General features: G+C 42.6%; 1 protein-coding gene across 2 annotated transcripts in view; it reads right to left on the bottom strand.

Annotated features, from left to right (window-relative positions):
• CCDC93 (CCC complex scaffolding subunit CCDC93) overlaps positions 1–26,097 on the bottom strand; it is a 39,791-nt gene extending 13,694 nt beyond the window's left edge. The window contains exons 1-14 of one of the 2 annotated variants that reach the window (XM_083409340.1): positions 25,806–26,097; positions 21,925–22,038; positions 21,225–21,319; positions 19,715–19,826; positions 17,550–17,648; positions 15,199–15,255; positions 13,193–13,293; positions 12,293–12,310; positions 10,741–10,777; positions 9,237–9,329; positions 8,375–8,425; positions 6,491–6,577; positions 3,242–3,358; positions 682–744 (exon numbers count right to left, since the gene is read on the bottom strand). In XM_083409340.1, coding sequence (XP_083265466.1) covers positions 682–744; positions 3,242–3,358; positions 6,491–6,577; positions 8,375–8,425; positions 9,237–9,329; positions 10,741–10,777; positions 12,293–12,310; positions 13,193–13,293; positions 15,199–15,255; positions 17,550–17,648; positions 19,715–19,826; positions 21,225–21,319; positions 21,925–22,038; positions 25,806–25,847 — 1,086 coding nt within the window. In that variant the 5' untranslated portion in view covers positions 25,848–26,097. The remainder of the gene's footprint in view (positions 1–681; positions 745–3,241; positions 3,359–6,490; positions 6,578–8,374; positions 8,426–9,236; positions 9,330–10,740; positions 10,778–12,292; positions 12,311–13,192; positions 13,294–15,198; positions 15,256–17,549; positions 17,649–19,714; positions 19,827–21,224; positions 21,320–21,924; positions 22,039–25,805) is intronic. The other variant, XM_083409341.1, reaches the window with a different exon arrangement.
• Between the last annotated feature and the right edge of the window lie 279 nt (positions 26,098–26,376).

Consider the following 26,376-nt stretch of genomic DNA (forward strand, 5'->3'; position numbering starts at 1 on the left):
GTAACCCTTGCCATCAGTGTTGAGATGTGAGCCCAGGCTCGGTACAGTTCTGCTGTACCAGCGCTGTCTCCTCCAGCTGCCTACAGAGGTGAGTACTGGATTGCACACTTGCCTACCAGGATAGTGCATGGTCCCTTCTCATACCAACTTGTACAGGATTTGTTAAAGTCTCCCCCCCCCCTTTTTTTTTTTGCAAGGGATAAAACACTGGTACATCTTGTGCACAAGTTTCTTTCATCTTTCCTATTTCTTGCTGCAGTATCATTACAAGACAAAAGTCAATATGGCATTATGCTTGTCTGGGACAGATTTGGATAACCAGCAGGAGGCAGCTTTTACTAACGTAGCAGAACCTTCCCTAACAAGCAACAATGGAAAATGCGATATTCCGGGCTGCCTCTTACTCTTATTTGCATAGGTGCGGGTGCACATTGTTACCATTATTACAATTACAATTATTCAAGTTCATTTCGGTCCAGGTGGTCAAATGAAGAAGGTGACAGGGCTCTTATGCAACTGAGCAGAAGAATGAATTTCAGCAGGTGTAGCTTGCATTACACCCCAAAATTCTCTTCTACACAACAATTAGATGTAGAGGCCTCTTTTGCATCTGGCCAGCACAGAGTTGACAGAGACCAGTCTAAGTAGAAGAGGGGAGGACAAAGGGAAGAAGGAGCTTACCTCATTCAATTTCTTCTTAGCCTCACTACATCCTGCTTGCAGGTCAGCACATTTTGCCTGCAACTGTTTTCAAAAGAAGAACACAGGGGGGAAAGTCAAGTTAAGGGATCACCAATCTGGTATTTTAATCAAAGGCAGCAACATTTCCTAACAATGGCATGCGTTGACATACACACCAAGAAACATGCTGGAACTATACTTAATGGTTCTTCTAATATCTACAGAAGCATTGCTCAGGCTGGATTGTAAAGAAAATTTATAAAAGTAGCAGTGGGAAACCTCAGAAACGAGGCTGTTGCTTATGAAACACCCCATCTGAGAAATAGGTCTATGCAAACCATATACACTGCATGGTGAACTGTAGCTATTCATAATAAAAAGGACAATATTTTACAACCTCTTTACCAAAAACATTTCATGCCCCCTTCCCAGATTCATGTTTTATGTCCCGAGGAATCAATTAGCAATGCAGCAGGTGGATAACATTTGTTTTACAATGCCCCAGGCAAATTCTTTAAACCTAAACATGTTGGGCTGAATCAATCTTAATTTTGTGCACCTTTGAGGTTCTTTGCTTGTCCCTGCACTGGCAAATTTATTCCTGTCCTTCTTTCTTCTCTACAGTGCGGTGCTTTGTAAGTGTTTCTGATCACATGGAGGTTTCAAGCAAACATGGGTAGAAGCTCCCTTCAGACTTCCCCCACTCAACACAGGAAAATTTGGAAGAAATAAGGCAGGGCTGGTGTCCACAAGGTGTCAGGGGTCAGTGCTTGCAAGATGGATGAAATGTTTCCTGTTTCAGCATTAAGCGTGAACAGGGCCATAATTTTAACTATTTTCTCTTGCAGTATATTATTGCAAAGTGTCTCTTATAGCTTCCTTCGGTTGCTTATCCATGGACAGAAAGAAAACACAAAGGCACTGATTCTCCTGAGGTCTAAACTTACAGTAAATTTCCACTTTGAGAGTCTGGAAGGTTTTAGAAGCAAGGAATGTGTGAGAGATAAAGTTTACACCCATGTAGTTATGTATATATCAACAAAGTTCTCTGGACAGGCTATCAGTTGAACAAGAACAGAATGTAGCAGTTCCAGGATACCCTTTTTTTGGATCAAAACATCTGGATTTAGAAGAACAACAACAGATGAATTATACTGTGGGAGGAACTCTATTTACAGAATGCTCCACTGGAGATAATTTGTGCATGAGATAGGCCTTTTTTGCTGGCTTTCACTTCCTGCAACGGGCCTGTACCCTCCAAAAACTGTTCTGGGCTTCAGGGGACTCTCGTCAACAATATGGAAGGTGGCACTTGGGACAGTTGGTGGAAGTCAAGTGAAAATCATCCCCCCACCCTTCTTTGGTGGGAGCCTTTACTGGATCGTAGCTGACACCGCAGTTCATCTTTAAATAAAATTCACTGACATGATGCACAAATATTGGAAAAGCATCAAGAAATATAACTCAGGAGAACACATATATTAGAAAAAACCAGGTTGATTCTAGGAAATTGTATTCCATTTGGCTTCCTTAAAGTACAAAAGGGGGTGGGGAGGAATGGCAGATAGAATGGAACAGAAGGCAATTAAATCAGCGAATCTGCAAAGATTTTGACAGGCAAAACAATAATGTTAGCAGCAGCCAAGTGAGCACCAATGTAATGTTTACAGGAGCTAAGGACTGGATAGCTCAGTTGGTAAGAGCATGGGGCCACCAAATTCTCAGGTTCAATCCCCACATGGGACAGTTGCATATTCCTGCACTGCAGGGGGTTGGACTAGAGCAGCCTTTCTCCCATCACCCCTAGCTAACAAGGCCAGAGCTCAGGAATGATGGGAGTTGTAGTTCAACAACATCTGGGGACCCACAGGTTGAGAACCACTGGACTAGAGGATCCTGATGGTCCCCCTTCCAACTCTTTTGATTCTATGATTTGTGGACCTTCCAGCATTTGGAGAAGAAAAAGAATCACAACTCCTTTGAAAGATTCTGTTAACGATGCAATTCTGTGCAGCTTTAAATGCCAACTATTTTTATTTATTTATTTCAGCAATTTATAGTACACTTAATCACGGTTGTCTCTGAGCAGTGTGCAGGAGATCCAGTACAATACAGTAAGTCTAAAATGAGTTAAAACTATAATATCAGAATGTAATTTTAAAAACCTGCTGGAATTAAGAATCCCTAGTAGGCACTGGGAGTAGAACAGGGAGGGCACCTGTCTGACCTCAACATTTGATATTCTGACAGTGGAGAATTTAAATGCTGCCTTTGCTTGTACATAAACACAGCTCACAGCTTTAATTCGGAATTGCTGGCAGTCAGTAAGCACCTGTTGCTTCCGTAGAGACAATCAAGGAAAGTGTGCAAACTTATGTACAAACCCTACAACTTATGTGCAAAAAATCCATGTAACCAATGCTTATTAAGACCCAGGTTACTCATATTATAATTCTCCTAAATGGATGCTGAAGTTATAATCTTCTCCATAAGTGCAGAGTGGCAAAGTGGTTTACAAACCCTCAAAATAAGGGAACAACAACAACAAATCCCCACATACTTCATCCAGCTGCTTGGTTTTCTGTAAGATCTGTTTGTTTAAAGATGCCACCTTCCTTCTGTGCTGCTGGGCAGCTCCAAGTCTCTCTGGACGCTCCTCTGCAGAAAGTCCTGATTGCTAGAAAAAGATGGGGCGGGGAGAGGACACAATGAATGGAACACCCCCTCAGCACTTTGTCAGACGCACAGGAATCATTACTTGCCTAATCTGTGCATTAAGACTGCTCCATAAACCACTGGGCAGCCGCATACAAGTGTGCAGAGGTCTGGATGCTTGCATGTCCTGCATTACAGGGAGTAAGCAAGTGTGGAAGTTGGCAGAGCTCTTCCGGAGGCAGAAATGTGAGGGGAACTGGGCATGTTCCACTTTGACCCGCAAGGCTGACTCAACACATTTCCTCCATCCTAGAAAGAGATACGGTGCTGGGAGCAAAGGGCAGGTGGATAATACTGTTAAAATTCAACAGCACATCATTATATGGGGATGGGGTGAGAATTCGCAGCATTACTTTGAATTTCAGCACCAACTTCTCAGGACTGGACTGCAATGTTAAGTGTACTTAAGTCCCATTGAAACCAATGGGGCTGACTCTGTAGTGGGCGCTTACCGACGCCGAGCACCATGCCAAGTTTCCTACCTCTTTGTCTCTCACCCTCTTTGTAACTGGGAGCAATGTTCGCCCGGCACTGGGAATCTCCCCTGCCACTGATTGCTACTAGACTGACTTCAAAGTAAACACAGATAGACTATGCTGCAAGGCTAATTCTCCCTGCACACATAAATTGACTGGAATTTAATTACTGTATTTAGCTGCTACCTCATTCTGTGTTTTATGTTCATGGAAAAATACAACAAATGTGGAAGGCAGCAATCAAGATCATTTTGATCATGATTAATATGATTATGATTATTATTTCTGTAATGCTCCTTTACCTCGCAGGAGTCCAGAGCAGTCTGGTATGGTAAAAAGTAAAGGTAAAGGACCCCTGGACGGTTAAGTCCAGTCAGTAAAATACAACAGTTATCCATTTAAAAATAACAACAACTTTTTTGCAGTTTTTGCTGCAAGCCATTGCTCCGTGATTTATTTTTCCTTTGTACTCATAAAAAACATTCTGTTGAAAGAAGGATATAACATCTGACCTGTTAAAACAAAGTTTTGAACAATATCATCTATTTGTGCTATTTACGAACTGAAACATGAGGTATAGCAAGTAGGGCTATGGAAGACGTATGTTATAACACAACTGAAGCTTCTTGGCTCTTGCTTGAAATTGAAGTCCAAAAGGTTTCTACTAAAGTAATTTATTTTCAAAACCACACTAGACGTGTAGCAGTTTTAAGTGAGAGCCGACACATTCTGTTATCTTCAGATCATAAACATTTAGTTGGAAATTCTCTTGCATACTACAAAATTGCATTCACAGATGGATGGCAAAACCCAGGAATTGTTTTTAGATTTGTCAATTAAAACATTCAGCAGTTGCTACGAACACCCACCTAAGTTCTTTTAAACTTGCCATTCATTTGTCAACTGAAGAGAAAAAGTAGCAGATCAACGAGGTGCCAGAAAATAGAAACAAAGTTATCTCTATTTCAGAAAAATAAGCATTTTAATTTTATTTTTTAAACTTATATACCACCCTTCATCTGAAGATCTCAGGGTGGACATTTATTTCCAAAATGGAAAAAAAGACTATTTAATTTTTGTGGGAGCAGGTGGTTCTGCAATTTGTAAGGTACTTTATGTGCAAGGCACTTGACCCCCTGCCCTTATTTGCTCTCACAACTGTTCAACAACATCCCCATGCATGAAACTCTTTCCATTCCCATAACACTGTTAAAGTTAACACAGTTAACTTATTAGTTATATACTGTCAAAAAGAATCTCAAAAGGAGTCCCCAAGTAGTTGGTATATTTAAATCAGGGGAAATAGCCAAGATGAGAATGGTAAAGCACTTTGAACATTTATTTATTTTTTTAATAATATTTTATTAAGATTTTCACAAAGTAACAAAGAAGACAAACAGAAAAAAGAAAAAAGAAAAAACAATACCAGAAAAAATACAAAAAATAACAACAATTAAAACAATTCAATCTTTCAGAACATATCTTACATTAGCTTGTTTCTCGGACTTCCTCACACCTCCCCCCTTTGTATTCCAGTTCGATTGTTTGTTCAGCAAATCCTTTCCCTCTTTACCTTTATCTTAACTTTTGGTAAAGCACTTTGAACATTTAAAAACTGCTACCAAAGTTAGAAACTATATTCTTTTCCCTAAGAGCCTCTCGATTCAGGCACAGATTCCAGGTTCTAAGCCTAAACACTGCAACTGCATAATTCCCTCTCAATCCATGCAAGACTATGTGCATCTTTCTCCTTTTCCTCCCAAACACATCACTCATCTCTTTAGACCCAAGTACAACCAGGGAAGCCTGACCTTCCTGAATTTAAGACATAATTAAGTGACTGCTCTATAGTAACCACTAAACTCAAGGGCACACAAACACACACCATTGCTTTAAGCAATCTTCATTGTGCACTGACAGGAAATCTATTATAAAAGCCCAAAATAGCCAAGCCAGATTTTCAAAAAAAACTATAACTAGCAGAAAGGTAAGAGGAGTGGGCTGAGGAAATAGATAAAGAGGAAGAAATCAGGATGGGAGGGTTTGTCTTCTTGCAAACAAAACACAGCTTGACTCCAACAACTATGGGTGAAATTCAAATAATGCTGCCCATCAGTGGAAGCCCAGGCAAGGTCCTCCACCTGAGCAATGGGGTTTATCCTCTGCTCCCTCACAACTGGCCTGGGTGTGTGTGTGTGTCAGGAGGACCCCCAAAACAGCTCCCTGGTGGGGGGAAGGAGAGGGAGAATTGCTCCATCTGGTCTGACTGAATGATCAACATAGCACGACATCGAATAGCTCCATATATTACAGCTGTAAAACTTCACACACTGTTTCATGACGCACAAGGACGTGGGAGAAACTATTCCTCTACAAAGTCATATGCAACTTTTAGCTACTTGTTTAGAAGACACAGAGACACAGGAATCTGATTTTTATTGATGACAGCACAGATTTGTATGCCTGCACAGAGAAGCATTGGCACACCAACTAGCATCACTATTGTAGATACTGTTCTAAAGAATATATATTTTAAAACTGAAGCTTCAAAATTTGAAGACTTAATAGGCAATTGCTCAGGTATGGTTTTCTTAAAACAGTTTTAAAAAATCACCTACCTTTTCAGCATATTCTGATACTATCTGCTTGATCTCATCAGACTGAAGTCCAACTATCTGCCCTACAGTGCTTGCGGTCAGTCTGCCCTGAAAGTAGAACACAAGTCTTATGAAGGGACATGACATAGCTTTTTGAAAAAGCAGGGCAGTTTGAATTGATGTAAATGCAATGTCTGTTTCCATGAAGAAGTACCACTGTCCTCCATGAAAGCAGCAAGGCTTGGATGGAGAATAAGCAAGCAGAGCTGGCCGGGGCAGTGGGGAGATACTTGGAAGAGTGGGCATCAGCTAGCAAGCCTTTTCCCCCTCATCATAAAATCCGGCTATAGGAACGGGAACAGGACAACATTTGCTACCTTAGCAAGGCTTCCATGGCATTGGCTCAGTTACATCAAGTCAGAACACAAGTATTGCTGCTGCTTTGCTATGAAGGTTTCTTGCTTAAAGTATATTTGAGAGATAAGGAGCATTTTGGACTCATATCCCAAGAATGGAAGAAAGGGCTGTGTATGTAGATGAGGCACCGTGCAAATGAGCCAGGTGGGAAGAGAATTTGAGTGACATCTGCTGGTCACTGAATGTAGGTAGCAACAGCAGAAAGTTTGCATGTGTGCATAGAAGTGATAAGCATTACTATGAGTGAACGAAGACCTTGGCTTTGCTGAGGTATGTGTGCTGTGGGGCAGGGGAGCAGAAAAAAAATTGTGTACAGGATGATAGTGGACTCCATTAGAACCTAGCCAAATGAGAAGGCTCTTCAAAGGTTCTGCAGACTTGGGAGACAGAAAAGATGAGCAAGAAGTACTTTTCTCTTACTGCTGGTGAGCAAACGAATCAGAAAGTCTTCAGCAAAAATATTAAGTTATGTCTTAACAGCCTGGTTTGTTGAGAAGCTGTTAAACCAGGGGCCAGCAAACTTACTGCGCCTTGGGTAGGTGTCTCCAGCGCCAAACGCGCAGTGGGCCGGAGGGTGGGGGAGTGCGTGCCCATATGTGTGTGCACATGCTATTTCCGGCACACTTCCGGGTTGGAGGAGCACTGGAAATAGCTTGTGCACATGTGCACAGGCCTCCTCCGACCCGGATGTGCACTGGAAATAATGCTTGCGCTTGCACACATGCTATTTCCGGTGCTCCTCCGACCCGGAAGTGGGCAGCCACGCAGCACCAGCAAAAGCGGGCGGTGGTGGCAGGGGTCGCCGCGAGCTGGATAAACAAGTCCCTCAGGCCTTAGTTTGGAGACCCCTGCATTAAACCATAGTTTCGTGGTTTGGAGAAAAAAGGGAACTGGGAGTTTTGGAAGTTTCCTCATTTGTTTCTTCTTTTCACAAAGCGAGGAGTGTAAAGGCTGTGAGCTGTCAAAGGCCTTGTCTGTATCTTTGCTTAATAAGCAGAGATAACTCTCCTTATGCTTTTCGTAGGCAAGGACACAACCAACAAAGGCTAAACACCTTTTGAAAAAGACCACCTTTCAAGCTTAGTAGTCTTTTCCTTGTGTCAATTTACACTGCAATGTAAGGCCTCGGGCAGCCTGACTCCATTTAACCCTATTTCATGGGTTGTGATAGCTTTCAAGTCAATCTGCAGGTGCAGGAGGAAAGAACAGGGATGTGAATAACTTTAGTTGTATATACTGCAGAGTTTGCTTGATAGGTACAGAGTGCAGCTAGGCAATGAGAAATATGCATCCTTTCTTTCTCTACTGAATTGCAGTTCACTCCAGTTTCAATTCATAGGCCCATGAAGAAGGGAACTTTCAGATATCAGAAATCAAGACTGAGTGATATCTGGAAAGAATTTTTTTGGCCTGTTAATAATACCAGAGTAGTGGTTGAAATAATACTTTTTTCCAAAAAAACTATGACTAACAAACAGAACTGCTTACCTCTTCTGTTCCCATTGCAGCCATCTCAGTCATCAATGTTTTAATACGAAGCTGATAAAAAATAAAAGTGCTGAGATCAGAACAGTTGTTTCAAAACATGTAGCACATGTTTTAATTTTTATTTATAGAAAAAATGTGTCAAGGCTTGGAGGTTAGCAAAACAAAACAAATACACACTTTCCCTCCCCTTTTCATACAAAACTCCTTCTCAACCCTGTGATGGCAGCCTGGGAGCTACTGCAAACATGGCTCCTTAGTAAGAAAGCAATGGATATACCCCCCCCTTTTTTGCTCACTTGTTTATTCACAAACAAACATAACACAAAATGCTGTGTAATAATCTGAAGTCCTCTGCTCCTCTACTTTGGTGAAACACAAAGCAAAAGAAAACATCATTTTCTTTAGGCCCTCACAACATCATTCTTCTTGGAACAGTCACACTTTACTTTATTTGAAAACATGTGCATATACCCAAGTTTATATACATGTGGTGCACCAGCTGTCAACAGCACTCACACATTTGAATGGCTGAGTTTCTGTATTCAATGCAGTGTTAATCCCATTTTAAGGCACCATAAGACGTTCAGAGGACAGCGGGACACAAATGCAATACATAAAATAAAGCTATCTACTGAAAGGCAAGTGCACCACTAAAACTCTACCACATGCATTTTGTAGCACTATGTATCTGCGCCAAACTCAATTTCAATTAAGAGTGCATGTTGGTTCTGAGAATGCAAAATCTACAGATACAAAAAGGGAAGTGGGGGAAACCTCTATACCACCAGCTTTGTTTCATTCCATGTAGTAGGAAGTAGCAACCGTGAACTGAGCCTTGTCACAAATTATCAGTGAATTCCACCTCTTCTGCAGCTTGGAGGTCATCTTCAGTGTAGGCATCAGCTTTCCCAGATGATGGAAGCCCAGCAGGCAGCAGCGTTTTCTTGTCTTCAACCTATTGAAGAAAAGGATGTTGTCTAACATTACAAGGAAAAGGTGCATCTACAAAATCACAAGGTGGGGAGGGGGGCGGAATTAAAAAAAAGGAAACGAATAACGTATGCTTTCAGAATATATTATAAGGAAAGGTTCCAGAGAGCCTTTCATGGACACATTAGAAACACACTACAGTAATAATTCAGACACAGGCATGTATCCAACACTGCTGCTCTGTTCGTGCAGCAGACCTCTGCTTGTACAATTTAACTTCCCACCTCCTCTCCCTTGCAGCCCCTCCAGCACCCCCAAAATCTGCTCCAGGGGGCTGGAGGACATTGAGAGCAGATTTTGGGTATGTGCAGGAGCTGAGAGGATGGAGGAAGTTTTGCCGCATGAGCAGAACTCCTCTTGCATAGCATCGGATGAAGCCCAGAAGAAGCAGAACGGTATCCTGAACAGGACCTCCTAACCTCCTTTCCCTCACAGTGGCTAAATTTTAACGAAAGCATTTGACAGTCTTAGGCTAAAAGCATGCAAGGTCAATAAGATATGATGAAGCGTTGCAGCCATATTTTGTAGAAGTCAACAAAGGGAGTGAGATGCAGCTTTAGGAACGGCATTCTTGCTGCATGGAACTTTGGGGCCTTCCACAACTTTGCAATGCATGTACATTACTGCAATCGGAAAATAAGCTCCATCGGCTTAATTAACTTCACTGGCAACTTTCTTGGGTGAAGTGCTCTTCGTTCTCTAATACTAATTTAACTCACATCCCCCACCAACCAGAGTGTAGCTTGAAATGTTAGGAAACATTTCTTTCCAACAGCGTGCGCTGAAAGTCTGCCAATCTGAAACTGCTTTGCAGGGCGCCACTGGGCTACATCATGCTTGCTAGCAGTTCCCAAGAAAATAACAATAACAGAGGGGTTTTCTTTGTTTGTTTTCTGTTGCCTGTGAATTGCTAAACTGCATTATGCTGAGTTACTTTTGTCTTAGTTTTATTGTTAGCAATGGTTTTAATGTTTACAGTGTGCCACCCTGGGATCCTTGCATGCAGGGCTAATTACAAACATTGAAAAATAAAAACAAACAAAAATAAAGACTGCTGAGCCCCTTTGTCTGGAACAGGCAGTGACAAAAGTCAAACTGGCTCTGAATTTAACCCACAGTGAAAAGGAGCACAAACAATTCTAGCAATGTTTCCCCACAATGTGTTGAATACAGCAGCATCAGGGTGGTGACCACAACACAGTAAGATTGGGTGGCCTAGAAAGAACAAGCAAACAAGTAGTTTTCAATATTATGAAAAATAATAATCAATTGCTGCATCACACTTTTATATATATATAAAAACCTGCTTTGGTGTCTAGTATTTTTGTCCAACACATATTTTTTCAGCTGGATTCCAGATGAGGAAACAAGCTTACCTTCTCAATTTTCCCTTGTCTGCTGAAACCATACCTCCTAGAAAAAGTAAAAAGGGAGGGGGAAACAAATCAGAATATGCAGCTGGATTCACTTTCATTGCAGAAGATGTGCTTTTGCAAACATGCCAAGACCAGCTCTCAGTGCTTTTTAGAAAAACAACAGCAACCGCAGCAGCAGTTTGGGGTTAGTTATATTCACCATTTTATTCTGAGTGTACATTTTGTAATTTATATGCCATTAACAAGTAAACCATTTTCCCTGTTGCAACACTGCAATTCATCATCAAAGTCTTCCCAGTGCATTCTAAACCTCTGCAGTACAGCAGGTTCCAGGGGGGCTGAAAGGGGGGGAGGAGGGGGGGGTTGCCTTATCGTTAATGACAGTGGTGCTCCGAGGCTTGTTGCTGAATTGCTAATGAAAGCCCGTTTTAATTCCAAGAACATTTCACTTTTGCCCCCCAAGGCATTAATCTGCCAGCCCTCCCTAGCTTTATTTGCATTCTCTGAATATGCCCTTTCCACTGAAGTTCTAGTTTAAACATCTCCTTCTGCTGCAGCTGTATTTCACTCTCCCGCTAGGGAGTAGTTCCACTGCACTCAGGCAACCAGCTTTTAATATGCTGCTACACAACCTATAAAGCAGAGGATACTGAGGAAGGCACGCTGTGCATGCCGTAAGGTCCCAGGTTCAGTCCTGGTCATCTCCAGGTTGATCTGGTGCAGGGGACCCAGTCTGAAAACCTGAACAGCCATTCCCAGCAAAAGGGAAAGTTGCAGGAAAAGGGGCTGGCTGGAGCAATTTTCTCTCCCATGAGAAAAGTTCACAACATTTGGAGCTTTTTAGATCAGGGAAAAAGCTAAGTAAGGGGCAGGGCAGGGCAGGAACTGATATGAGGGTTCGAACACCATGCACAATGTGGCAAAAGTGGGCATGGTGATAGAGTGAGTGTTCTCCTCTCTCTCATATAACACTAGACCCCAAGGTTGTCCATTGAAGCTAACTGATGGATGGTCTACAGAAAGTCCTTCACAGTGCAGTTTTAAACTGTGGCTACCAACTTTGATGGCTTTGAAAGGGGATTAGCCTTATGTTCTGTAGACAGCTATATACCAATGGCTGCTATATTTGCTGTAACTAACGAAGCCACGTAAAATCACTCTAGGCTCCATGATACTGCTGTGTTTAATCACTGCCGTCTGAGATCAGCTGGGTTCACGTGATAAAGGAGTCCTTTAAAATATTTACATATAAAGGAGCAGCAAATCAGGGAGGTAACAGCTAGGAAACTATTTTCCTGGGGAGTATGCGAAAAGAGTGGAAGTTGGGATTTTTTCCCTATGCACTCTTCTCTCTCACCCCTTAGCCCCTAGAGAAAACTGTGACTTTTGCGCTGAGAAAAAAAGACAGTCCCCGTGAACATTAATTTAACAATGCTGTTAAATACCAAATGTGGAAGACGTGTTAACGTGAAAGATGCAAATTCAAGTGCCAAGAGCCAACTGGAAGGGGGGGGGATCCACACCACATGTACACAGGAGGAAAAATACTCACAAGAAATAACCAGTGATACTAAAGAGGAGGGATAGGAAAACAAAAAGATGAAGAACTTGAAAAAGTGATCTGGCTTGCCATAGGGAGTAGAAGACACACTTAGGCCACAGTTTCAAACACACTTAGGCTTATTGTAAGTGTGCAAACCACCTGCATGACTAAAGAACTGCAGTGGAAAAGCTAGTGAACCAAAATGTCAATACATTTTATATTATAACCATTTCACCAGTTATTTGTGGCAAGCAACACATTGCTTTTGTGCTCTGTACACACTTAGATTATTCCAGGAGAGTAGCTATGGAAATCTGCTGTCACTAACCCGGAGTCTTTTGACACTTAAATGTGTTGTGGAGCAACATTTCCCCCCAAGAACTTGAGCAGACGGCATGATTAATTACATTACCATCCTGTCTTTCTTCCAAGCTCAAGATGGCATACGTGATTAGCACCCCCCACCCCCATCATGAACCTAGCATGGAGCATAGAGGGCTTTAGCCTTTTCCTTCCCAATCAGGATCAGGGCCCCTGCAACGCCATAGCCAACGAAGGCTCCATCTAAACATATGGGGCCTTTGCTGGTGGTGCAAACTGCAGCTAGTGAGAATGGGTGGCAAAAAATTAAAAGCTCCCCTACCCCTCACTGTACAGTTCCGGAATGGGTCCCCTAGCCTGATAATTTGCAAAAAAAGAGAAACAGCAGCAACAGCAAAGCTACACTATTAGCATCCCTTCTTAGTTGGCCCCTAGAAGACATTTAAGGTTCTCCTGCATCTGCCTACAGGGAAGAGAGAGCCACAGCATGCTGTCTTTCAGATCTTTTGTCTGCCATTATTGGCATCCTTCAGATGCCCCTAAGAAATCCTGGGTTCCCTGGAACACACTTTAACAAAATGAATATACCTGCCATATTCCAGAAGCGTAGCATGAACTTTAGACTCCTCGTCGACTAACTTTTCTGCTCCTGCTCGTCGCTGGTATTTCCTTTGTGGCTTGTAAACTTCCTGAAAGCCAACAAAATGAGCATAAACATGTGTCAAACTACAAATGGTCAGTATGCAATCCAATGTCAACATTCTTTCTCCATAGAAACCTCCTACCTGGACCTTCTCAGGGCTTTTGTGGCTCCATAATACAACACAACACAGTCCGTCATAACATAATATCCTTCACTGGCTGCTCATTGACCTAGACTCACCCCTCCCCCTCCCTTTTGCACTTTCCTAGCTTATTATTACTATTATTAAGAACAGGGCTACTCCAGAACATATGAATCTATTCAACCTGATCTCAGACATATCTGCAAAACATCTTAAACAAAGTAAGGGAAAAAAATACTATGCATAATTAAAGAGATGATTAATTCCGAGTCACTGCAGTTAGTGTTCATGCATTCCACTTCTAGCCTCTTATTGAATAATTATGCTTAATTACTACTCTCTTCATTATGGCTACTTTAGCCAGTCACATAGGAAAAGAAAATCGATTTAACATAATTGGGGTGGTGGTAAGAATGTGCAAGAAAAAAAAGTTGCTGAACTAAGTTCAAGGAAATTTTCCCCCCCCCCTTTCTTTTTTATAAAAGCAATGCTTCAATACAGCCAAGTTGTTCTTGTACCCAGCTACAGTTAAAAAGAAAGAAGCATCAATGCCAGACACTCTTTGTTAAGAAGAACTCTCAGAAAAAGCAGTGCCTTCAGATGACATTCCACACTTTCTTCCAGACACAATGACAAAGGCAGTTTACACTCCCTGAGATACAATGACAAACGAGATCATTGTTTCCACGACTTGGCTTCTCTACTCTGTTGACTCTGCCAGAGGAAGATATGTCAAGAGCTTTTTACCCTCCTTCCTTTTTTCTTTTAAAAATGTTTTGATCAATGTTGGCAGTTTTGCAAGTGGGAAATCTTTTTCAACTACAGCACATCAGTTGAGATGCAACGGAATCCATTCAAACTCCCGCGTTTCCGAATTCACAGCAGCGCAACGTTCTGTTTTGTGTGGCGTTTTAAAAGTGACATTGCACCGGACAAAGAGAGACAAGGGAAGGAATACACAGAGCTGGTATTCAAAAGATGAGCACAATGGGATATCAATCTATCAAGCCTCCAAGAGCCACATGTCAACTCTAACTAAAATTAATATGGTATTATAATGGAGCAATGCAATCTAAACGAACAGAGAAATAAAATCCTGTCACAGTAAACCCTCTGCAGGTTGGAAAGGAGCTGATTTATTGCACAACACTGTACACATTTTCTTATGCGGTAGAGTTGCAATGATTATTTCGGCAGGTTTTTTTTACATAAAGAAACACATGTATTTATACATATATTCAATGGGGCTTATCCTCTAGTTAATATGTCCAGGAATGCAGGTTTAAAATCTTGTATGTCTGACTCAGCTTGCACCCAACTCAAATACAGACTCTAACTAGGGCTGCCACTTGTACTAACCTAGCAGAGAGAGTCATTTGAGGGCTGTATATGCCAAAGTGCTGGGATTGTTGTTGACATTCCACAACTTGACCAGAAAATTCTCCTTTAGCGTGTTACCAATGATGTGGGATGAAACATTTTCTAGCCCCCTCCCCACTGCCATGAACCCCAGGGGAGATCAATTTCTAAAAATGCATTCTTTTATAAAAACTAACTAGGAATGTAGTGAATGGATACCACAATGGATAAAACTGAGCACCTTTGAAGTTGCAATTCATTTGAAGAAAAGTTACTATGCCCAGGAAGCAGGTATGCAGATATATCATACAAACATGGTCTATGCATATTTAAAAGGGAAGGGGGAGTAAATGAAAGCCAAAATATATACATAATCAAAACAACGCTAAATCCAATTATTATTTATTTGTAAATTTTCTGAAAACCCCCACTGTTGAATGCCACACTTACAGAGATTTCACTAACTGCTTTGACAGACTTTTCTTTTCTTTGCATGAAGTCATCATCCTGCAAAGCAATTTAGATAGCTTTAAATACCAACACACAAACAGATTTAACCTCAACAGTGTCAACAAAGATTGGCCAGCTGTTGTGTCCAAAGCTGCGATGTTAAAATGTACCAAAAAATACAGCCAACCCTTCAGCAGAATACAAGTAATCAAGGGCCATGTACACACTTCAGAAGGCCCAACAGATTTTTAAAAATATGTTTTAAGCTGGTGAAGAAAAGTGACTAATGTAGGTTCCAGCCTAATCTCGTGTTACACAGCTAGGAAACTACCACTGACAAAGTCCTATTCCAAGTTTGGGAACTCAAGGCTTTGTTTGATGACCATACAGAGCTTACCTGGCAGACTTCAGATAACAGGGAGGAATATATCAGGAGGCAGACACCTTCAGGTAGCTGGGTATTAATTTGTTTGCATATTTACATTATCATCATCATTATTATTTTATTTATACCCTATCCATCTGGCTGGGTTTCCCCAGCCACTCTTACAGCATCCCTAAACACACAACAAAAACATCAAGCATTAAAAACCTCCCGATACAGGGCAGATGTCTTCTAAAAGTTGTGTAATTCTTTATCTCCTTGACATCTGAAGGGAGGATGTTCCACAGGAAGGGTGCCACTACTGTGAAGGCCCTCTGCCTGGTTCCCTGTAACTTCGCTTCTCGCAGTGAGGGAACCAGCAGAAGACCCTTGGAGGAGGACCTCGGGGGTGGAGATGCTCCTTCAGGTATACTGGGCCAAGGCTGTTTAGGGATTTAAAGGTCAGCACCAACTCTTTGAACTGTGTTCGGAAACGTACTGGGAACCAGTAAAGATCCTTTAGGAATGGTGTTATATGCTCCCGGCGGCCTCTCCCAGTCACCAGTCTAGCGGACGCATTCTGGATTAATTGTAGTTTCTGAGTCACCTTCAAAGGTAGACCAACCTAGAGCACATTGCAGTAGTCCAAGCAGGAGATAACCAGGGCATGTACTACTCTGGTGAGATAGTCCATGGGCAGGTAGGGTCTCAGCCTGTATACCAGGTGGATCTGGTAGACAGCTGCCCTGGACACAGAACTGACCTGCGCCTCTATGGACAGCACTTTGAATTGGACATGATAGCAAATAGTGCAGATCTTTCTGTGGCAATCAATACCCAGTTGCCACATTTTGCACCCACTATAATCTCTGAACTGTCTTCAAGGACAGCCCCATGTAGACCATATTACAAAAGTCTAATTGGGAAATTATTAAAGCATGAATTACTGTGGTCAGATTACTTCAATCCAGGAATGGCTGTGGCTGAAGAACCAACCAAAGCTGGAAATATGTACTCTGCGCCTCTGCAGCAACTTTTAAAGGTGGGAATCAGGAATAGCCTCAGGCTACATAAACCACAATGAAGCTGCGATCCTACCTACTTTACCTAGGACTAAGCTCCACAATGCAATTTACATCTTAGACATATGGTGTTAATAGTAAAACATTAGCAGGAACTTGGCCCATCAGATAGAAAAATTCAGAGTATCTTCCAGCACTGACACCTTTAACATCACTTTCCATTTATTGACAAATGAGGCAGAGAAAGATGCTCACTAGTTTGCAGTTGCACAAATAATGAAAGGCACCAACAGACACAGGGAGATGCAAGAATCATAAGTTGAACTTCCGACAATGTGAGCGAAAACCACCAAAACACAAAAAAAATAATTTGAACTATTTTATTCCAGTGGGCAGCTGTCATGTTAAGGTATAACATTATCAACTGTCAATCACCTTTTAATCATAGAGAAACAATACACCTGGAATTTCCTTCTCAAGGAATGGCTCATTCTGCACTAAGAATAGGTCGGCAACGTATTTTTAAGAATGGGAAACGTTTTGGTGCTTGCACAGTGTAGGTTTGTGTTGCCACTGCACAAATATATTCAAATACAATTTTGTGAAAAAGACCTTACAAGAAAAAAGTGACTTGTGCCACTCAGTACCGAATAGGAGCACAGCTTCAAAAGTGCCTTCAAGAACAGCTTCCCAGATCACCCGATGAATGCACTTGGATGCACTGCAAATTCATCTACCTTTTTGATGCGCAACTGGGCATTTAATACTTAAGGAGTTGGACTGAATTACTCTACTCATATTTTCTGCTCCAATGCCAGCTCATAACGTGTGATCTATCCGCTTATGTCCTGAAACCTATGAGCCAAATCAGCTGGTGCAGGTTTGCATCAATCCTATCCGTTTCAGAGACGGTTAAAATAATCACTTCTAGTTCTGAATTACAAAAGACGCAGCCAAATATTTACCTCTGGCAGACTGTGTGTCTTCTGAAACTGAGATATAGAATATGAGCGGATGTAATCTCCCATTTCTTCACGGGTTTCTATTGCACGTTTCACAAGCCACTGGGAGAAAAGAAAAAGGGAAACCACCAGCATTAAAGCAACGCCTTGGATAGATATATATATACTCAGGGCAGACTTGGATATCAAAAAGGGAATAAAAAATAAGGAAAATCAACACTCTATAAACAAAGGGTTACACTTATTACAGCTACTTACCTTTCATATTTTGAAACATTTAGACACTGAACATGGCCATCAGTGCATGTTCATCATCTGAACCAAGAAACATAAAACCCACTGAGTCTCAGCGTGACATAAAAGATGAGTGTGTCTGACTGAGACTAGATTCAGCTAAGCGTTACACAGAATAAAACCACTAAAATTAAAGGACATAGTTATGTTGGGTCCATTAATTTCAATAGGTCTACTTCAAGTAAAACTCAGTTGAATACCAACCCAGGATTTTAATTTCTGACCAGCTGTTGTCGACCCAGCCACTCCCTTTCAACTCAGCCTACCTCACAGGGTTATTAGGAGGCAAAAATGTTGAAAGGACACAAATATGATGGAAGACAGGTTAGGCCCTTGTTTTTCTCACTTGTAGATATTTCTGGCATGTTTCACTCAGCCTTTGCTGTGCTTTTCCTCTCAACAGTGTGAGTTAATCTGTTCTTCATGAGGCCAACTCTGCTTCACAGGGTCTAGAGGCAGGAGTGGCCAACATGCCGTCCTTCTGAAGCTCCCAACATTGTTAGCCAGTATGGTCAATACTCTAGGGTGATGTGAGCTGTAGTTCAGTAACATCTGGAGACACCTGGACTGGGCTGCATGAAACTCTAATTCCTGCTTTTCTACGACCATATCGCAAAAGTGCATAGCAGCAAAACCTGAGTAGTCACGAACGACAATCTGCAGGCCCAGATCAGATGTGTCACTTGCTTATCAGGTTGCCCGAAGACTTAGCATGCCAATGGACATTGGTCCTTGTGCACAGGCACAAGGCTTGGGACGTGTGACCTAAAGGAAAATCTTAACGCATGTTGTCATTGTAGATCAGGAGTCGGCAACTAGAGATCTCAGGCTAAGTTCAACTCCTATTTGGTGCAAGCAGGTCGTTGCTGCACTTAGTTGAAAAATGCAGAAACAAACAAGGACCATGGAAGAGTAGCAGGTGCTGGTCTCATTCTGGCTGTCAACCTACTTCTCCCCACTTTGTCTAACTGATAACCAGGCAGAAATAGTTGCTGACTTGCTCTTACATCTGCAGCTCTCAATGCTTTACTCTGCTTTGGTGTGTGGGGGGGGGGGGAGGGAACCCATGTTCTCTATTTAAGTAGCCAGCTTTCCAGGCAAAGAACTCCTCACTGTTCACTTGCCACAGAAACACCCTCCTGGCTTGGTTTGGCTGAAACGTCAATTTTGCAAATGATGTTCCAGGGCAGAGAAAAGCAAGCACATATAAAACTATAAAGCAACAGTATTCCCATTTACATGGGCAATAGCAAACCATTTGAACACCCGAGTCTTGCTAATAATTGACTCAAATTTGGAAATGGGTTAAATGCTTTGAATTATTTTTATTTCACAGAAGATTATATACGATATATATACGATTATATAAAAGACTCTGAGATCCCAAGTTAAACACTAGGTTTAGAAGATGCCTCTAACTTGCTCCTTGTTCAGGATCTAATCACGAGACTGAACTATGCTTCCAATACAGTCTCTGCAAGCAACAGCGATGCAGTATCTCTTTCCATACACTTTTTGGTTACAGGAAATGCTGCAAGGCTACAAAAGGGATTAATCAATGGTGCAGGGATGGGGAATGGGTAGCCACCTACGTGTTGCTAGACTCCCATCATTCCTGACCAATGGTAACACTAGCTAGGGCTGAAGGGACCTTTGAGCCCCACAGCATCTAAAGGGCCTCCTACCCACATTAGTGGAACCATTTGTTTATGATTAGGAACACACATTCTACTTGGTTGTTTCCTGATCAAAACCATGCCCCAGTGGCTATTAGAGTTGCAGGGGAGAGAGAAAGAGGGTTACAATATGGTTTTTCATCAGCAGGCCTACTATACGGAGGTGTTGGGGGGAGAAATGTTTCAAGGAGCACCTACCTGCACAACAGGAAATATGTGGATGAAATCCAACCCCTGTATTTGATGAGGCTCCAAGCGATGAGGGCATTTCATTCTCGGCAAGACGGATACAATTTTCTCAGTCAAGGCACTGGAAAGAAGGTGAAGGATGACAGAGCTTAAGGTGAAACTGGGTGGAAGCAAAGCCTTAACTAGCCTGAAACTGCCCTCTAGTGGCTGAAATCAAATATTAGATTTTAAAAAGTGAATACACAAGCAATTTAGAACTGTGCTGATAAATGCTGATCTGTAGGACTGGAAGCACTTCTTTTTTAAAAAATCATCTTTAGACAAGCTTGCAAACTCTTATTAAAAACTGAGGAAAAAATTCAAGGTTGTTGTTTCTTTTATAAACCTGTTGTTAAAAGCTTCTTATCAAACAATCCATCTTTACTTCATAAAATGCTTTCAGTTTCAGTCCAGGGAATGGTCTGTGATTTCCTTATTCTAGAATGAAGCTAAGCAAGTGTGAATTCGATCCAGTGCGCCAATGGGACACAAATCTAATCAGTTCTGAGCTTCCCAAGGTAGCACATGGTAAAGTAACAACAGTTTAAGACATTCATGTTTTAATAGAAACACTCTACAGCCATACCTTGGTTTTGGGACAGCTTAGTTCCCAAACTTTTTGACTCCCGAATGCCGCAAACCCGGAAGTGACTGTTCCGGTTTGCGAACTATTTTTGGAAGCCGAATGTCCAATGGGGCTTCCAATTGGCTGCAGGAGCTTTCTGCAGCCAATCAGAAGTTGCAACTTGGTTTCTGAACGTTTTGGAAGTCAAATGGACTTCTGGAACGGATTCCGTTCTACCTCCAAGGTACGACTGCAATTGTCACTGTTTTATTTAAAAGTCCTAACATTTAAATAGTGCAAAAAGGAGGAGGAGGCAGCAGAATGTAAGTGTGGGCTTCTACATGTTCCTGCTGTACTTAAACGTTTTACTTTATTTTCATGGCTGCTTTCAGGCTTAGGATGAGAAGAGATTTTATTACTGGGAGGGCACATCAGTGGCAGTAGGACCAAAAAATAGAGAGCACAACAGATTTGAAGGACCGCCTCCCCCCATATGAACCAAACCAGAGCCTGCAAGCATTCTCTGAGGCCCTTCTTTGTGTGCCTCCTCCATAAGATGTCAGGAGAGTGGCAACATGAGAAGAGGCCTTTTCTGCAGTGGCTTCGTGCTGGCTCCTTCATTGCATATCTTTAGGCACCAGGCAAAAACATTCCACTTCTCCCAGGCCTTTGGCTAATTAAACAAACGATGGCCTTTTAAACTGCAGTTTATTGTTAGTTATAATGGTATGCAAGTTTTGTGTTTTTATATTGTAAACCACCCTGTGATGAAGGGTGGTATAGAAATTCAATTCATAATAATAATTCTTAAGGCTTAGGTGACCCCTTATGCAAGCTTCAATTACAAATATGACTGGTACTGAACACATCACACAACTGGAAAGTAAGACCTCTTTCTGGCAAGCTCCCACTTACATTTTTTGGCCGATGGTAGAGTTTTCCTGAAACAGTAAGTCCACATCAATGTCGAAACTGCATGTTGTGATGCACCACGTCATGCCGCCTACCACCTAGAACAAGGCAAGCACATTCGTTTTATCCCGTGCAGATGTTTGGTGGAAGAACACAGAAGTTACACAGAAGCATCTTGTGCATTTATTTAAAAATGAAACACAAAAGATAGCCCCCAATGTCACATTTTCACGATGGCTATGTTCTGCCTCCAGTGTCAGTTGGAGGTAGTATTGCTTCTGAATACCAGTTCCTGGCAGTGCTCTTGGGCACTGTATAAGGGCTTCCACTCACACGGGGCATTCCTCTCCACCGCCCACAGAACCCCACAAAATCGGCTTGGGGTGGTCAGGGGAACCTTCAAAACAGTAAACATCTGGAGGAGAGGGAGGTTTATTCCCTCCGGCAAGCAACAATGTTTATGCTGATTGCACATTCTGTCCGTTTTTTAACTATTTTAGCTGCTTTTATGGTATCTTTGCAAATTGCATTGAGACACATATAAAAAGAGATTCATTTTTATTAAAAAAAAACATTTAAAATTGCACTCTTAATTCACAGCCATCTGGATAACATTTGTACTCATCTGTACAAATTAGCCCTTGCTGATAATTTTTTTTTACCAATTAAAGCATGCCTTGTGCATAATTTGTTACACTCTCACCTTGTCAAAGGGGGACAGCCCTTTAATTCTTGCCCTGAAGTATCCAGCTGCCACCAGCAGCTCTAAGATTTCACTCAGCTTAATACTTTGCTCTTCATCTTCACGGGTTTCAACCTAGAAGAGATAATAAACTGATTCTATGTTCAAAAAAACAAAACCATGTTCTTCTAAGTGTACACACTACAAATTTCTTGCAAAATATTTCCTTTTAGTAGACACACTGTTGACTACATTGTAAAACAGTTTTAATACTTTTATAGCTGGTTCCGTCCTATGGAACTGCTATAAAAATATCAATGCACATAGCCCCAGAGAATCCTGCAAAAACAAGATGGTGGAAGTCCGGCATATGAGAACTGTTCAACTATTGCACAGGTTTTTCCTCCAGTAGCATATGCTGAGATTTCTGATTCTGTCAGACACAAGAATAATGAAGTAACCAATGTTCCTCAACTCAAGGAAGACAGGCGCATTTGTCACTTATATAGACTATGCAACCAAGTTCCCAAATTCTTTAATAAAACATTCTAAAACTTCTACAGCTTAGCCCAATCATTACATTTCTAATACCACCATTGCAGTGTGGAATTACTGATGTTTACAATGTTTTATATCTCTTGAGCTATTTGGTATTTTTTCAGAGTCCTGAATCTTGGCGCTTGAGGGAAAGTTCCACTGAACTAATAAGAGTCCTTGCACCAGCTTCTGCTAGCTCACCAGCTCTAAGAAACGTAAAGTTTGCACCAAAGTTGTTATTATCATGTGTTCTGAGGCACTTCTGACAGCAGCCCTTGCACTAATGAAGATCAGATGAATTTGGCTGATAAAACAGCCATGTCATTTGGAGAGAGAGGGAAATATCATCTTAAAACACAAAATTATGTGCAATTTATAAAAGTTTTATTGTTTTTTTAATATTCTGTTGGAAGGCGCTCAGAGTGGCTGGGGCAACCAAATCAGATTGATGACATATAAAGATAAGTAGTCGTTGTTGTTGTAGTAGTAAGTAGTAGAGAAAAAATGCATGTAGTAAACATCATATCCACTTCAGACCGGTGCTGATGTTACAAGGTGGTCTATACTTGCGTACAAGCTGGATGCTTGCAAAGGTCACAAAGCTATGCTATTCATACATCATAACAGACAGCCCTCCAGATGTTGTTCAATGACGAGTCCAATCAGTCCCAGCCAGAACAGTCAATGGTCAAGGGTGATGGGAACTGTAGTCTTAGAAGAGGAAGAAAATCTGTAGAGCTCCACAGTGACTCCCCCTGTATTACAATACAGAGCTGTATTTTGACAGAGTTTAAAAAATGTGTATGTTGGTAGACATGCAGCTCCATGTATGTGTATGTTGGTACTAAAGCACATTATGGGAGTAAACTGCTAGAGAAAGTGTCTCTCTGCTGCCACTCCCCGCATCACCCAGAACCTGTGAGATGTTCTTCAAAAGGATGACAAGCAACTACAGTCCTGGGACCAAGTAACTACTGAACACAGTGGGCCTTATTTCTCAGAAACCATGCATAGGGTTGCTCTGCTAGACAAAAAGCAGAACTTTACTTCTGACAATGATTTACTGTTTTTACCGTATTTTTCGCTCTATAAGACGCACCAGACCACAGGACACACCTAGTTTTTGGAGGAGGAAAACAAGAAAAAAAATATTCTGAATCTCAGAAGCCAGAACAGCAAGAGGGATCGCAGCGTAGCGAAAGCAGCGATCCCTCTTGCTGTTCTGACTTCTGGGATAGCTGTACAGCCTGCATTCGCGTCATAAGACACACACACATTTCCCCTTACTTTTTAGGAGGGAAAAAGTGAGTCTTATAGAGCAAAAAATACGGTAATTAATGTTTTCCTATGTTTTTATCAGTTCTCATTTTATATGTAAGCTGCCTCGAGTCACATCAGAGTACAAATAAATTTGTTATAATAACAACTTTTACCTTCTAGATGTGGTGCAACATTGTGGACTGTCCGTTCACAGTACAACATATAACTGCTCTATAGAAAATGCTCACAGAAAATAAACACAGCTATCCAGTTCTCTGTGACAAACATTTACCATTACCGATTTCTGAACAGCAAAGGAAATGTGGTATTTCATTCCCCCACTCCCACCTCCAAAGGATCCACAGGGTATTTCAAGCGCAAGACATGACACTCAGGGAAATACTCTCTGGAACAGAGAATATGCAACTCCAAGCAGCCTCCTATCCTCCAGTTACACCATGGGAGTTTGGAAGGAGAGCTTTATTTCAGTCTGCACTCACCCAAATGAAGCTGATGTACTGCCTGTCAATACAGTAAGTCTGCAAACTTACATGCATTTAACTTGCTCGCATTCAGCCACTGGTTTCTTCCCAACCTTTTTTTGGCCATGCCCCACCTAAGCATCTCTAAAAACCTGACTGCCCCCCCCCCCCCGAAGCGCTACTACCCCTGAATGTGCCCAGTGTATTTTCTGTTTAGACAAACTTTTCTGTTTGGATAACCTCTCCATTGTCACCGCTGTGTGCATTCTGATTTTAATTTTTAAAATGTGTATGTCACAATACAGTAGTACCTTGGGTTATGTACTTGATTCGTTCCAGAGGTCCGTTCTTAACCTGAAACTGTTCTTAACCTGAAGCACCACTTTAGCTAATGGGGCCTCCCGCTGCTGCCACACGATTTCTGTTCTCATCCTGAAGCAAAGTTCTTAACCCGAGGTAATATTTCTGGGTTAGCGGAGTCTGTAGCCTGAAGCACCTGTAACCTGAAGCACCTGTAACCCAAGGTAAAGGTAAAGGTACCCCTGCCCGTATGGGCCAGTCTTGACAGACTCTAGGGTTGTGCGCTCATCTCACTCAAAGAGGCCGGGGGCCAGAGCTGTCCGAAGACACTTCCGGGTCACGTGGCCAGCGTGACATCGCTGCTCTGGCGAGCCAGAGCCGCACACGGAAACGCCGTTTACCTTCCCGCTAGTAAGCGGTCCCTATTTATCTACTTGCACCCGAGAGTGCTTTCGAACTGCTAGGTTGGCAGGCGCTGGGACCGAACAACGGGAGCGCACCCCGCCGCGGGGATTCGAACCGCCGACCTTTCGATCGGCAAGCCCTAGGCGCTGAGGCTTTAACCCACAGTGCCACCCGCGTCCCCTGTAACCCAAGGTACCACTGTATATATTTATATACTGTATATGAGGCCCCTAGAACCACAAGAAATGCAAAAAATTCACTGTTAGCAACTCATTCTCGAACTGCCCCCCCTTAAAAATCGAATTGCCCCCTGTGGGGCGTGTGCCCCGCTGGGAACCACTGCATTCTGCTTTATGCATGTGGTAAAAAAATATATAAATGAATAAAAAGGGCACAAATGGGACGGGGCATTCAGGGGAAATTTATTTTGGTAATCCCACCCTCCATTGAACCCATATGCGATTTTGACTTTAGGCGTGATCCCTCGCGTAAATTGAGGGCTTACTGAACTAAGCACCCGCCCAGGAAGACATCTGAGGTAATAGCAATGATGAGCGCCTTGAGCATGTGCAGAGTGTGACACTGGCCCGGCAAGTGTCCTCCCCGTCATACAAACAAACACCGACCCCAGGACTAACGTTTCCTGGAGAAGCCTGCGCCCCTGGCTGCGCTCATCCTATATACACGCTTCCTTCCGCAGAAGCGAACCTCGACGTGTTCGGGGCGCGTTTCTTGCAAGGCAACAGGACTTGCGGGCTCGCCTTGCAAAGCAAGCGCTGCCCGGAAAGCTCCCGCCCCCAAGAGCGCTATGGGGAACTGCAGCCCATAGACAAAAGCGGGGCAGGGAAGCGCCACCCGCAAGGGAAAGGCCAGCCTGTCCTGCGAGAGGGAAACACAGCCCCGCCGCTTCAGCCTTACCTCCTGAGGAGGCTGGTGCTCCTGCCCTCTGACGGCGCCCATGCCAGGTTCTCGACTCCCAGCTCGCTAATATCCCGCCGCGCGCAAAGGCTACAAAACGCGTTTCTCCTTCCGCAAACTTGCCCTCTCCCCTTTCCCGCTCATTGGTTTGTTCCGCCAGCAACCCAGCTCCGCCCCTCATCCGTACTACGGCACGCAGCATAACGCGGACCGTTCCATTTTGTAAAAAAAGGGGGGGAATGGGGGGAGAGTGAGCACAGACCACTCATGTGACTTGCCTGGAACGGAAGACGCGGAGCGGGCGGCGTCGCGGTTCATCCGAGAGGGGCCGGTCTCCGAGCAGCATTCCCGGGAAGTGATCGTCTGCATGGAGCTCTGCGGGTGTCACTGCAGAGCGAGGCGCCCCGGATTTGAGCAAGAAGCATTGCGGCATAATGCTTCCGTGCACTGCATTTGAAAACGTTAAGCCACGGTGAAGCGGAGATGTGACCACTGGATAACGTTTGAAGGAATTGCTTTTTTAAATTTGTTAGTCGCTTGTCACCCAAAGGTCTCCAAGCCACTTACAGCA

This window comes from Podarcis tiliguerta (genome assembly GCF_965153285.1).
Source record: "Podarcis tiliguerta genome assembly, chromosome: 1".
Classification (NCBI taxonomy): Eukaryota; Metazoa; Chordata; class Lepidosauria; order Squamata; family Lacertidae; genus Podarcis; species Podarcis tiliguerta.